This window comes from Euprymna scolopes, chromosome 46 (genome assembly GCF_053919585.1).
Source record: "Euprymna scolopes isolate OS-2025 chromosome 46, ASM5391958v1, whole genome shotgun sequence".
NCBI classification, from domain to species: domain Eukaryota; kingdom Metazoa; phylum Mollusca; class Cephalopoda; order Sepiida; family Sepiolidae; genus Euprymna; species Euprymna scolopes.
Genome location: NC_136527.1, coordinates 86,372,280 through 86,388,540, shown reverse-complemented (window position 1 = coordinate 86,388,540; position 16,261 = coordinate 86,372,280). Strand labels below are relative to the sequence as shown.

Below are 16,261 nucleotides of genomic sequence, written 5' to 3'. Positions count from 1 at the left end.
AAACATCCCCTACTGAAATTCCTGCACACCTCAAAAAAAAAAAAAAAAAAGATTCCTTCCCAATGCAATACTTTTCAAGCAATTACAGTGTCAGACTTGGTACTGGAATGACTCTGTAAACTGAAAAAATATACATAATAAAAAATGTTAAGCAAAATTGATTCATGTTAACACCTCTCCCAACACCACAGATTAACTACAAAAATACTTGATAAAACAAGACACAATTACAAATGTGTATGAAAAAAATTAAAATAAAAAAAATAAAAAAAATCAACCAAGCAATTGCTCATGATTTTCTGGTGTTTGATGGAATGTGAGTAGGCATACAGCCTGGATAATTTTCCAAGGTAAGTGATGATATTCATCATTATTGTCTTTTTGGATTAGTTCAGATATATCTCATAACTATAATTGTTTTATGTATATATTTATATGTCTAGATGTTATGTCTGCTATTTGCATGTTCCCTATAGAAAAAAAGCTACATAAAATCTACAAGTGTATTCTGATGTAAAATTAACTAGTAAATACAATGCTTGTGTTCCTGATATATCAACTATTTCTTATTAGCATATAAGTTGAATCATGAAATGTATCTCCCTTGCCTGTCTCTCTTTATACCTCTGTATTTATCTAGATCTGTCTATCTCTCTTTTCTTATTCTATATCCCTATTCCTCGCCTTGCTATCCACTATGTGTGAACTTATAAATTTCAACATGTCTAGATTGATAAGCTTCTCATTTACCGGTACCTAACTCCCGTTTTGAAGTTAGAAGTTTTAACTTGATTACACATTTATATGCCAAGGCATCGATGAGGCACATCCAGACGCCAACCTACACGGTGCAGAGAAATGGCAGAAAAAAAACTAAGTCCCGATGTGCCTAGCAGATTAGAAGGCATTTTGCTACGCCTACATTCACCCAACATGGCAGTAGGCGTCGATCGGGCACTTCCAGACACTTATTTACACTGTTTTGAACTTAGAAATTTAAATTGAATACTCGTGGACATGTGTTGGTCTAGTAGCTCCTCATCTACCTATACCTACGTCCGCCCCTGTAAGGGCTTAGAAATTTTCATTTGAATACACGTTGACTTGCCTTGGTCTATAAGATTTTCATCTACCTATACCTACATCCCCTCTTGTTTGGACTTAGAAATTTTCAATTGAATACACGCTGAGATGCCTTGGTCTATAAGATTGTCACCTATCTATACCTACATCCCCTTTGTTTCGACTTAGAAATTTTTCAATTGAATACACGCTGAGATGCCTTGGTCTATAAGATTGTAACCTATCAATACCTACATCCCCTCTTGTTTGGACTTAGAAATTTTTCAATTGAATACACTCTGAGATGCCTTGGTCTATAAGATTGCCATCTATCAATGCCTACATCCCCTCTTGTTTGGACTTAGAAATTTTTCAATTGAATACACTCTGAGATGCTTTGGTCTATAAGATTGTCACCTATCTATACCTACATCCCCTCTTGTTTGAACTTAGAAATTTTTCAATTGAATACACTCTGAGATGCTTTGGTCTATAAGATTGTCACCTATCTATACCTACATCCCCTCTTGTTTGGACTTAGAAATTTTTCAATTGAATACACGCTGAGATGCCTTGGTCTATAAGATTGTCACCTATCTATACCTACATCCCCTCTTGTTTGGAGTTAGAAATTTTTCAATTGAATACACGCTGAGATGCCTTGGTCTATAAGATTGTCACCTATCTATACCTACATCCCCTCTTGTTTATACTTAGAAATTTTTCAATTGAATACACGCTGAGATGCCTTGGTCTATAAGATTGTCACCTATCTATACCTACATCCCCTCTTGTTTGGACTTAGAAATTTTTCAATTGAATACACGCTGAGATGCCTTGGTCTATAAGATTGTCACCTATCTATACCTACATCCCCTCTTGTTTGGACTTAGAAATTTTTCAATTGAATACACGCTGAGATGCCTTGGTCTATAAGATTGCCATCTATCAATGCCTACATCCCCTCTTGTTTGGACTTAGAAATTTTTCAATTGAATACACTCTGAGATGCCTTGGTCTATAAGATTGTCACCTATCTATACCTACATCCCCTCTTGTTTGGACTTAGAAATTTTTCAATTGAATACACTCTGAGATGCTTTGGTCTATAAGATTGTCACCTATCTATACCTACATCCCCTCTTGTTTGGACTTAGAAATTTTTCAATTGAATACACTCTGAGATGCTTTGGTCTATAAGATTGTCACCTATCTATACCTACATCCCCTCTTGTTTGGACTTAGAATTTTTTCAATTGAATACACTCTGAGATGCTTTGGTCTATAAGATTGTCACCTATCTATACCTACATCCCCTCTTGTTTGGACTTTGAAATTTTTCAATTGAATACACTCTGAGATGCCTTGGTCTATAAGATTGTCACCTATCTATACCTACATCCCCTCTTGTTTGGACTTAGAAATTTTTCAATTGAATACACGCTGCCTTGGTCTATAAGATTGTCACCTATCTATACCTACATCCCCTCTTGTTTGGACTTAGAAATTTTTCAATTGAATACACTCTGAGATGCCTTGGTCTATAAGATTGTCACCTATCTATACCTACATCCCCTCTTGTTTGGACTTAGAAATTTTTCAATTGAATACACGCTGAGATGCCTTGGTCTATAAGATTGTCACCTATCTATACCTACATCCCCTCTTGTTTGGACTTAGAAATTTTTCAATTGAATACACGCTGAGATGCCTTGGTCTATAAGATTGTCACCTATCTATACCTACATCCCCTCTTGTTTGGACTTAGAATTCATTCAATTGAATACACTCTGAGATGCCTTGGTCTATAAGATTGTCACCTATCTATACCTACATCCCCTCTTGTTTGGACTTAGAAATTTTTCAATTGAATACACGCTGAGATGCCTTGGTCTATAAGATTGTCACCTATCTATACCTACATCCCCTCTTGTTTGGACTTAGAAATTTTTCACGTGAATACACGCTGAGATGCCTTGGTCTATAAGATTGTCACCTATCTATACCTACATCCCCTCTTGTTTGGACTTAGAAATTTTTCAATTGAATACACGCTGAGATGCCTTGGTCTATAAGATTGTCACCTATCTATACCTACATCCCCTCTTGTTTGGACTTAGAAATTTTTCAATTGAATACACGCTGAGATGCCTTGGTCTATAAGATTGTCACCTATCTATACCTACATCCCCTCCTGTTTGGACTTAGAAATTTTTCAATTGAATACACTCTGAGATGCCTTGGTCTATAAGATTGTCACCTATCTATACCTACATCCCCTCTTGTTTGGACTTAGAAATTTTTCAATTGAATACACGCTGAGATGCCTTGGTCTATAAGATTGTCACCTATCTATACCTACATCCCCTCTTGTTTGGACTTAGAAATTTTTCAATTGAATACACGCTGAGATGCCTTGGTCTATAAGATTGTCACCTATCTATACCTACATCCCCTCTTGTTTGGACTTAGAAATTTTTCAATTGAATACACGCTGAGATGCCTTGGTCTATAAGATTGTCACCTATCTATACCTACATCCCCTCTTGTTTGGACTTAGAAATTTTTCAATTGAATACACGCTGAGATGCCTTGGTCTATAAGATTGTCACCTATCTATACCTACATCCCCTCTTGTTTGGACTTAGAAATTTTTCAATTGAATACACGCTGAGATGCCTTGGTCTATAAGATTGTCACCTATCTATACCTACATCCCCTCTTGTTTGGACTTAGAAATTTTTCAATTGAATACACGCTGAGATGCCTTGGTCTATAAGATTGTCACCTATCTATACCTACATCCCCCTCTTGTTTGGACTTAGAAATTTTTCACGTGAATACACGCTGAGATGCCTTGGTCTATAAGATTGTCACCTATCAATACCTACATCCCCTCTTGTTTGGACTTAGAAATTTTTCACTTGAATACACTCTGAGATGCCTTGGTCTATAAGATTGTCACCTATCTATACCTACATCCCCTCTTGTTTGGACTTAGAAATTTTTCAATTGAATACACGCTGAGATGCCTTGGTCTATAAGATTGCCATCTATCAATGCCTACATCCCCTCTTGTTTGGACTTAGAAATTTTTCAATTGAATACACTCTGAGATGCTTTGGTCTATAAAATTGTCACCTATCTATACCTACATCCCCTCTTGTTTGGACTTAGAATTTTTTCAATTGAATACACGCTGAGATGCCTTGGTCTATAAGATTGTCACCTATCTATACCTACATCCCCTCTTGTTTGGACTTAGAAATTTTTCACTTGAATACACTCTGAGATGCCTTGGTCTATAAGATTGTCACCTATCTATACCTACATCCCCTCTTGTTTGGACTTAGAAATTTTTCAATTGAATACACGCTGAGATGCCTTGGTCTATAAGATTGTCACCTATCTATACCTACATCCCCTCTTGTTTGGACTTAGAATTCATTCAATTGAATACACTCTGAGATGCCTTGGTCTATAAGATTGTCACCTATCTATACCTACATCCCCTCTTGTTTGGACTTAGAAATTTTTCAATTGAATACACTCTGAGATGCCTTGGTCTATAAGATTGTCACCTATCTATACCTACATCCCCTCTTGTTTGGACTTAGAAATTTTTCAATTGAATACACGCTGAGATGCCTTGGTCTATAAGATTGTCACCTATCTATACCTACATCCCCTCTTGTTTGGACTTAGAAATTTTTCACGTGAATACACGCTGAGATGCCTTGGTCTATAAGATTGTCACCTATCTATACCTACATCCCCTCTTGTTTGGACTTAGAAATTTTTCAATTGAATACACGCTGAGATGCCTTGGTCTATAAGATTGTCACCTATCTATACCTACATCCCCTCTTGTTTGGACTTAGAAATTTTTCAATTGAATACACGCTGAGATGCCTTGGTCTATAAGATTGTCACCTATCTATACCTACATCCCCTCCTGTTTGGACTTAGAAATTTTTCAATTGAATACACTCTGAGATGCCTTGGTCTATAAGATTGTCACCTATCTATACCTACATCCCCTCTTGTTTGGACTTAGAAATTTTTCAATTGAATACACGCTGAGATGCCTTGGTCTATAAGATTGTCACCTATCTATACCTACATCCCCTCTTGTTTGGACTTAGAAATTTTTCAATTGAATACACGCTGAGATGCCTTGGTCTATAAGATTGTCACCTATCTATACCTACATCCCCTCTTGTTTGGACTTAGAAATTTTTCAATTGAATACACGCTGAGATGCCTTGGTCTATAAGATTGTCACCTATCTATACCTACATCCCCTCTTGTTTGGACTTAGAAATTTTTCAATTGAATACACGCTGAGATGCCTTGGTCTATAAGATTGTCACCTATCTATACCTACATCCCCTCTTGTTTGGACTTAGAAATTTTTCAATTGAATACACGCTGAGATGCCTTGGTCTATAAGATTGTCACCTATCTATACCTACATCCCCTCTTGTTTGGACTTAGAAATTTTTCAATTGAATACACGCTGAGATGCCTTGGTCTATAAGATTGTCACCTATCTATACCTACATCCCCCTCTTGTTTGGACTTAGAAATTTTTCACGTGAATACACGCTGAGATGCCTTGGTCTATAAGATTGTCACCTATCAATACCTACATCCCCTCTTGTTTGGACTTAGAAATTTTTCACTTGAATACACTCTGAGATGCCTTGGTCTATAAGATTGTCACCTATCTATACCTACATCCCCTCTTGTTTGGACTTAGAAATTTTTCAATTGAATACACGCTGAGATGCCTTGGTCTATAAGATTGCCATCTATCAATGCCTACATCCCCTCTTGTTTGGACTTAGAATTTTTTCAATTGAATACACTCTGAGATGCCTTGGTCTATAAGATTGTCACCTATCTATACCTACATCCCCTCTTGTTTGACTTAGAAATTTTTCAATTGAATACACTCTGAGATGCTTTGGTCTATAAGATTGTCACCTATCTATACCTACATCCCCTCTTGTTTGGACTTAGAATTTTTTCAATTGAATACACTCTGAGATGCCTTGGTCTATAAGATTGTCACCTATCTATACCTACATCCCCTCTTGTTTGACTTAGAAATTTTTCAATTGAATACACTCTGAGATGCTTTGGTCTATAAGATTGTCACCTATCTATACCTACATCCCCTCTTGTTTGGAGTTAGAAATTTTTCAATTGAATACACTCTGAGATGCTTTGGTCTATAAGATTGTCACCTATCTATACCTACATCCCCTCTTGTTTGGACTTAGAAATTTTTCAATTGAATACACGCTGAGATGCCTTGGTCTATAAGATTGTCACCTATCTATACCTACATCCCCTCTTGTTTGGACTTAGAAATTTTTCACTTGAATACACTCTGAGATGCCTTGGTCTATAAGATTGTCACCTATCTATACCTACATCCCCTCTTGTTTGGACTTAGAAATTTTTCAATTGAATACACGCTGAGATGCCTTGGTCTATAAGATTGTCACCTATCTATACCTACATCCCCTCTTGTTTGGACTTAGAATTTATTCAATTGAATACACTCTGAGATGCCTTGGTCTATAAGATTGTCACCTATCTATACCTACATCCCCTCTTGTTTGGACTTAGAAATTTTTCAATTGAATACACTCTGAGATGCTTTGGTCTATAAGATTGTCACCTATCTATACCTACATCCCCTCTTGTTTGGACTTAGAAATTTTTCACTTGAATACACTCTGAGATGCTTTGGTCTATAAGATTGTCACCTATCTATACCTACATCCCCTCTTGTTTGGACTTAGAAATTTTTCACTTGAATACACTCTGAGATGCCTTGGTCTATAAGATTGTCACCTATCTATACCTACATCCCCTCTTGTTTGGACTTAGAAATTTTTCAATTGAATACACTCTGAGATGCTTTGGTCTATAAGATTGTCACCTATCTATACCTACATCCCCTCTTGTTTGGACTTAGAAATTTTTCAATTGAATACACGCTGAGATGCCTTGGTCTATAAGATTGTCACCTATCAATACCTACATCCCCTCTTGTTTGGAGTTAGAAATTTTTCAATTGAATACACGCTGAGATGCCTTGGTCTATAAGATTGCCATCTATCAATACCTACATCCCCTCTTGTTTGGACTTAGAAATTTTTCAATTGAATACACTCTGAGATGCTTTGGTCTATAAGATTGTCACCTATCTATACCTACATCCCCTCTTGTTTTTTTAGTGATGCAATGTTGTCAACTGAGATTTAAAAAAAAAACGCGAGATCAGGAGAAAGAAATGTCCAGAAAATCGCTAGATTTTTAACTTTTATCGTCTGAAATTTTCAAAAATCACTACCCCCCCCCCAAACTCCATATTTTAACTTTTTAACCATAAAAAAATTATAAATATAGTATACTCAATATATAAAATGTTCCGTTTTTTCTCACTATATGTTTCTGGAATTATATTGAAGCGGTTAGCTCCCCAGAAGGCTTACATATTTTATCAGCTAGTGTTGCCTGTTTTTTTTGGGTATTTTTTTTTTGCAGGAAACAAATCATAAACTCAAACTTTTTATAATAAAAGTTAAATTGAAATATACTGCAAATTAAACATCACAATAATGGTGCAACATATTTTGAAATTAGAAAAATAAAAAAACAAAAAAACTTTGTTTTAGCATGTTAAAAGTATTTAGGTTGGTAGATAATTAAATTCTACTGTATTGGTATAAGTTTCTTTTTTTTTTTTTTTGCTGTTGTTTCTTGCTTTTTACTTTGGAGGTTGGAATGCCCCCACCCCCTAAAATGTACTTGGAAAAATCGATTTTATAGCAAGATTTAAGAATGGTTAGTGGAAAAAAGGTGAAAAACAAAACAAATAATCAATAAATAATTGTTACCAAAGGCAATAAATGCTACTTTTTTTTACTTACATGAATGAGTTTATTTTATGTTTTAAAGTATTTTTAATAAAATTGCGGGTGTGTGGGTGCTAAATATCTCCAAATTTTCTAGAATTCCCCGCTAGATTGCAACCGAAATCTCCAGATCTAGCAGGAAAACCGCTAAATTATAACACTGGTCACGTGACAGGAAGCGGTAATAAATAATTGTCCCTAAATAAAAAAAATGGCCTCTCGATACAAAGAAAAACACCTATTTATCATAGAAAAATTAAGTATAATGTTATAATTAAAAAGAAATATATAAAAACACACATTGATATAGTAAACATATTATACCAAAACGTGGAAGCCATCCGTCCAGTGGTTTTTTAGACTATTAATTGCGAACTAACCGAGAGTTACATTTTTATATATATAGATTAAGAAATAAATATATATATATATATATATATATATATATATATACTGTGTGTGCAAAATCAAGACTTCAAGACAAGGTGTTGATGGCAACAAAAAGTGTATTTCATTTTACGTTACAATTGTTTCCATGTCAATATTAATGCTCAGTTATGAAATGTGATAATTTTGTAGTTTACTCCTTAAGTCAACCATTTTTGGCTTAAAACCTATTGGTATATGAAAATGTACTGAATTACACGAACTCAGTATATTACATATAAGTCTATATATATATATATATATATACTCGGGTTTTTTTTTTATTCAAAAGTAATGGACTAATGAATTCAACGAGGTTGTTAGATAGTGCTCAATAAAAAGAGCTGATAATACTTGTTTATTGTTATATAAACATGGTCACATCCTGCTGCTACAAATAGCCACTTGTTTCAATCAAACAACAGATATCATCAAGTGGCTATTTGTAGCAGCAGGATGTGACCATGTTTATATAACAATAAACAAGTGTATATATATATATATATATATATATATATATATATATAATGTATATATTATGTGTGTGTGTATATATATATATATATATATATATATATATATATATATAATGTATATATTATGTGTGTGTATATATATATATATATATATATATATATAATATTATGTATATAGTGAAATCAAAGGAGATGCAATGTTTACCTATTTTACCTAATACCTGATCTAATATAAAAAAACAAGTATTTATACATAAATATTTTAATCCCAACCAAATAAAAAAAGCTCAATACACAAATAATAGAGAGTAGAGCTTATTATAAGAGAAAAGAAATAAAAACTAAAAAAGTTGAAATTTACAATCAAATCTATTGCTCGACAGGATACTCCAAAAAACAATTGTCAAAGTGCTTATTCTGCGGACTTTCAATAAGAGCAACATCAAAATTGCAGATAACAGACACCTCTATGTTTCAAAACACGTACACACATGCAGTGGAAACAGCTTCAAAATAATGCCAATCTTCCAAACAGACAATTATTTTTATTTACTTACACAGGAAAAAAACTTCATCACCAAATTCACTCCTGAACTGAACAGAACCTAATACCATCACACAAAAACATGAAATGCAAGGTACACTCGCATGCACACCCATACACATACACACACCCACACATAAATCAGACCCGACGCATTAAAACACACACACGTGCGCGCATACAACCACACACAGACATAACACCCCTATCTCTAATACAACACTTTCTTTGAATTGAAAGTCCGCAGAATAAGCACTTTGTAAATTGTTTTTTGGAGTATCCTGTTGAGCAATAAATTTGATTGTAAATTTCAACTTAAAGTTTTCATTTCTTATATATATATATATATATATATCAGAGGAAACATAATTTAATTTAAATACCAAAGAAAACGAAAAAACGGGCAGGTGAAATTATTAAAATTTCCTTAACGCCTTATCGTCTGACCTTCTAAGAGGAAACGTCAGAATGATAAATTAAAAACTAAGAATCGAATGAGGAAAGAAGGGAATTTGGTTTTAGTTAGAAGCACAGTGAGAAAAAAAAAATCTCATTGTTCAGGTGGTTTTAAATCAATAAATATATCCAACTGATGTTTCAAAATCTTTTGTCTACACAGGCTAGGTCGAGAGTTGTTAATGACTAACGCCTCAATGATATTGAGATGATAGTTCGACCTCGCACTGTATAAAACATAAAACCACCCATCGGAATATTGATCAGAACACCTATTTATACTCATCAGGTGATTGCCGATGGCGGACTCATGAGCTTGGGAGTGCCCGGATGTTCTCGAAACCTGGTGTAGTCGAATATCCCGAGGGATGTGTTGGGATATTCTCATTTCCAATCTTTGGGATGTTTTGCCAACGTAGTCAGCTCCACACTGACAAACAAATTTATAAACAACAGAATTCTTTTGAATGGTTGGCAAAACATCTTTACGAAAAGAAGAGAAAAAGGTTCGAGTTGTGTAAACTACTCTAAGCATAGTAGCTGGAAAACAACGTTGAGTAGCAGAAGAAATCCTTTTAACAATATGAAGGCCAACAGGACCTAACCATGGTAATTTTAAATAAATGAGACAACGTGATGGACCGATATGTTTAACAGTATTAAATGTAGCAATTTTACGTTCAATAGTAGTTTTTATTATATTTATAATAAGGCCTTAAGGAAATTTTAATAATTTCACCTGCCCGTTTTTTTTGTTTTCTTTGGTATTTAAATTAAATTATGTTTCCTCTGAAATTTCTCCTTCCATTTTGCTGTACCAAGAATTTACTTATATGTATATATATATATATATATATATATATATATATATATATATATATGAACTATCAACTAAACTCCAACCTCTCTCCCATCACAGAAACGAACTCCGAGCACTAGTACCCCTTCAATGACAATACCCATTACAAACTTGACAGGCAGCAAAATCCCACCCCTTCACTGTAGAAATGTTGTAAAGATTGTAGTGGAATGCGGCCGCAAATGGATGGTTACATTCAAAGCTAGTAAAACAAAGCTGCTCTCCTTTAACAATTACAAGACACCTCCCCTGCGGATAATATGAACTGGAACAAATACATTGAGGACATTGCAAAGGCTGCTGCAAAGAATGTCGGTTCCCTCTATCGAGCTAGAAGACTACTCACACCTGAGAGTATCCAGTATCTGTACAAAGCCGTCATTCGCCCATGCATGGAGTATTGTTGCCGCTTCTAGGCTGATGCATCTACCACTAGTCTCTCCCTCTTGTATAGGGTCCAAAAAAGAGTACTGGATAAGGCGGACGAAGCCAGGATTGTAGCCCTTGATATATGCAAGGCCTTTGAAAAAGTCTGGCATAAAGGGCTGCCAATGAAAATTAAATTGTATGATATAACTGGACGTATACTAAATAAAATTAGATCCTTCTTAAACAATAAAAGCATACAGGTTGTCAGACGTACATCCAAGCAGCATAACATTAATGCGGAAGTATCTCAAGGGTTGATCCTTGGAGCATTATTATTCATGATATTCATAAACGACCTCCCTGATAATATTGTATCTGAGATGGGTATATTTGCTGATGATACAATGCCCTATAATAAGCATGAGGAACGAACAGATGTACATAAATCTAAGACAATGTCCGAATCGTTAGAAAATGACCTCCAGACTATAGTAGAATGGGGCCGCAAATGGATGGCAACATTTAATATATAGTATAATGCAGCTAGTACAACTAAGCTGCTCTCATTTAACAATTACAAGACGCCTCTCCAACCCCTATATTTATGACAAATAGTACCCTACCTGATAATTCTACATTCAAACTCCTCAGCCTAACATTTGTGGGCAATATGAACTGGAACAAATACATAGAAGACATTGCAAAGGCTGCTGCAAAAAAGGTGGGTTCCCTTTATCGAGCTAGAAAACTACTCGCACCTGAGAGTATCCTGCACCTTTAAAAGGCCATCATCCACCCATGCATGGAGTATTGTTGCCACATCTGGGCTGGTGCATCTACCATTAGCATCTCCCTCTTGTATAGGGTCCAAAAAAGAGTTTTCGATATAATCGGTCCCACTTTGTCAACTAAGCTCCAACCCCTGTCCCATCGCCACAATGTTGCATCACTGTGCCTGTTTTACAAATATTTTAATGGAATGTGTTCTAATGAACTCGTTTCACTTGTATCCCCTCGACGTACATATCCACGAAAACCCGCTTAGCAATAAGATCTCACCCCTTCACTGTTGTTATCCCTAAATGCCAGAAAAGCTTTCTATTCTAATAATTTCTTCCCTCGAACAGTTAGACTTTGGAATTCCCTTCCTGCTGCCTGCTGTCCTGGCTGTACTGATATGCAGAAGTTTAACTGTAACAAACAAATATCTTGTTAATCTTTCCTAGACATGGCCCCAAATAGTAGCCCCTTACGTCAAAGTGGCGATATGCTTTGTAAGGGGTGAACATGAGTAAAAAAAACAAAAAAAAAAAACATTCTACTCAAATAGCTTTTTCCCTCGGACTGCTGCACTTTGGAATTTCCTTCCAGGCCCCTGCTTTCCTGATTGTACTGACATGCAGAAATTCAAGTGTAATATGATCAGACATGTTGCTGCCCAACTCAATCCATAGTATCTTTGAAAATCTGGTTGCGAATAGTTTTTTTGGGGACTATTTTACCATGTTTGTCCAAAATTTTCTGTCTATGTCAAAATTTTCTGTGTATGTTTAGTAAATAGTTTATTTAGCAGTTTTGCATGGTGCGGAACCCAAATTTAAATATGTTAAGACCTTGGCGACTTTTGAGGCTAAACAGGGGGAAGGGGGGGTGCAAATGATGGACTTAGTCATTTCTTTTTTTGCATGGTGCAGAACTCAAATCTACATATGTTAAGGCCTAAAACTGCACCGTTTGTACATTTTCACCAGGATTTGACGTTCCCCGGGGGACTTTTAGGGCTCAGTGGGGGGGGGGGATGCTGAACTTAGTAATTTTTTTTTATGCCTCGTCTACTGTGCACTCATGTGGAACCATGCTTCATTTGTTTAAACTATTGTTTAATTAATTAATAAATGTTTATAAAAAGTATTTAATTTGTATCAATTGGTTTTCAATTTCTTGTAAACGAATTCCATCCAGTAAATGCAATAATAAAGTAAATAAATGTTAATATAAAGTATTTAATTTATTATTTAATTAATAACCAAATTTTTAAAGAACGTATATAATTAATATCATTCTATTCAATTTCTTGTAGACAAATGCCACTATGTAATATATAGTATATATAATACTAGCATGGGTGCCCGGCGTTGCCCGGGTGTTTGGAGGTGTGTGTTGAGCAAAAAAAAAAAAAGTTTGTAGTAGGAAGGCAGGCTCGAACCTGTACCGCGATGGAGGAAAAGAACAGCAAAAAAACGTGATGTCTTTGCTGTTATGACCACCGGCAAACCAGAAGTGGCGTAGGTTTAAATTAAGGCTAGATAATCGAAAAGAGGGGATGACTTTCAAAAAAAGGCGACACCTCCCTGCTGAAAAGCACCCAGTTGAGGGTGAAGAAATTAATGTTTTAACCAATTTTTCGGTATTTGTCGTCTGAAGGGTCAAGCTTCAAAACAATATAGATCTTGTGAAAATCCGTTGCCTCTGTCAAAAGTTTCAGGCAGACACGCAAACATACATACATATATTTATAGCTCAAATTTTCGACCCAAACCGATTAAAAAGCTTGCCCTATCTCTGAATACCCTTTTATGTAAAATTTCAAATGTTTAGACCAGAAATTGTCTGAATAATTTGGTAGAGACCGCAGAGGTCAAATTTTTTAAAACTTTGACCCCTATTATGACCCCTTAACATTTACTGCTTTGGGATCAAATCAAGTTATTAAGTTAGATCCATGTCCAAAGAACCTATATCTAAAATTTGAAGTGTTTAGACCCAAAATTGCCGGAAGAGTTTGGTAGAGTTCTCAAAGGTCAAATCGTTGAACTTTTACCTCTTAACAGCCAAATTTCTGGCCAAAAACGAATTATAAAGATTTTCCCAAATCTCAGTGCGTTGTATATCAAATTTCGAGTCTGTAGACTGAAAATTGACAGAGTTATTGCGTAGGAAAATATACACAAACTGACACACAGATACTTTCGCTTTAATATATATATAATATAAAGTTAATAAATCTTAATATTAATTAATTGTAAGTATCTTGCATACTATAGCATTGTACCCATTTTTTGGTCACTGTTCACCGTTATGCCAACTGAAGACGCCTCAATAATTTCTTAAAAAAATGACGACTTGGTATGCTGAAAACAAATACCATAGGGAAAATTAGCGCAGTCAAATAGTTTGAGATATAAATATTCTGTATTTTGTTACATAATTTCTAGTAGTTTTATTTGGCCGCCATCTTTGTTGTTTCCATGAAATGGTATATTGAGCATGCGTGCGCACGCTGCAGTGAGCGGATGATCTGTGTAGTTGACTCAACGCAATTCTGAAAGCCGTTCTTAACATGAGGAGGTGGGGAGATGTTTATTGCAAAAGCCGTTCTTAACATGGGGAAGTGGGTGGGGGGGGTGTCATACCGAAAGCCGTTCTTAACATGGGGAAGTGTATGTTTATTCTGAAAGCCGTTCTTAGCATGGAGAAGTGTATGTTTATTCTGAGAGCCGTTCTTAGCATGTGGAGGTGTATGTTTATTCCGAAAGCCATTCTTAACATGGGGAGATGTATGTTTATTCCGAAAGCCATTTTTAACATGGGGAAGTGGGAGATGTTTATTCCGAAAGCCATTCTTAACATGGAGAAGGGGGGGGCGTTTATTCCAAAAGCCGTTATTAACATCAGGAGGTGTGGGGGATGTTTATTCCGAAAGCCGTTATTAACATGGGGAGGGGGGTTATTCTAAAAGCCGTTCTTAACATTGGGAGGTGGGGGGATGTTTATCCCGAAAGAAATAGCGTTGAATAACCGTTAAACATAACAACACATATCGCATGCTCACTATCCCATTTCATTGAAACAACAAAGATGGCGGCCAATTCAAACTACTAGAAATTACATTGCACGATTCAGATATTTATATCTCGAAAACTATTTGTCTGCGCTAATTTTCCCGGTGATATCTGTGTTCAGCATACTCGAAAACCTTTAAAAGTTGTTGATTTATTGCAAAATGTTGAGACGTCTCCAGTTGGCGTAATGGTGAACTTTGACCCATTTATGTTTTCAATTTTAATATCAATTTGTTTTCAATTTCTTGTAGACGAACGCCATTATAAATGTTCTTTCTGTTCCGCTGCGTTCTTCCACGCGCATCACCTGCAACGCCATGAAAAGCAGTTACACACGTCTGGGAAGGAAGTGAAAACGAATCAGTGCAAAGACTGCTTCAAGACATTCGCTACGCAATTGACGCTCAAGTTTCATCAGGATTTCGCATGCCGAATGGTGCAACGTCCGCACAGATGTCCTAGCTGCCAGCTTGGTTTTAAGAATGCAGTGGAAATCGAAAGCCACAAGTGCAGCGGGAACCCTGCAAAGCCGTTATGCTGTATGAACTGCGACTTCCGCACTGGTTCACCACGAGACTTAGAACACCATAATCGGATCCACACGGGGGAACGATGCTACAAGTGTGAATTGTGTGATTTTCGGACAGCGTGGAAAAAAAACCTGAAGGTGCACATTTTGAAACATTCCGGATTAAAACCGTTCACTTGCAATGTTTGTGACTTTGCGACAAACGATCGCAGTAATTTGAGAACTCATTTGAGGAAACATTTGAAAAAGAATAGCGCGAGTCTTTGTCACACGTGCGGCACAAATTTCAGTGACCCGCAGGCTCTGGCGTCACATATGCTGTTGCACAATTATGACACGCCTTACAAGTGCACATATTGCAACTATTCGACCAAGTATAAGTTCACGCTCAAGTCACACATGCGTGCCCACAATGTTGAGATCGAGACGGCGAAAACCTCTCAGATCGTGTCGACTGATGCTGATCTTGGCTCGATTCAAGACGTTAGAGAAATATCAATCCAAACAGCAGACGCCGACTACGAAGAACTTGTTGAGAAACAGTTTTTTATGTGCCAGGAATGCGGTTTTGTTATTGACAATCGGAAACTTTTTGACATACATCAGTGTAAGGTGAACGACCCGACCGCGCCGTCTGTTTTGGATGGCGAAATGATTATTCAAATTATCGAAAGTCCAGCGGAACTCCAGGAAGTTGTTGAACCGTGACAAATTTGACAATATCTTGTAACTTTGTCTTGTTATCAATAATGTTGAAATATTA

At 36.1% G+C, this 16,261-nt stretch overlaps 1 protein-coding gene across 1 annotated transcript in view; it reads left to right on the top strand.

Annotated features, from left to right (window-relative positions):
* Nucleotides 1-16,261, top strand: part of LOC145270801 (uncharacterized) — a 16,699-nt gene extending 438 nt beyond the window's left edge. The window contains exons 1-2 of the mRNA XM_080126389.1: nt 1-350; nt 15,221-16,261. The exon at nt 1-350 is cut by the window's left edge and continues 438 nt beyond it. Coding sequence (XP_079982515.1) covers nt 15,403-16,206 — 804 coding nt within the window. The 5' untranslated portion in view covers nt 1-350; nt 15,221-15,402 and the 3' untranslated portion in view covers nt 16,207-16,261. The remainder of the gene's footprint in view (nt 351-15,220) is intronic.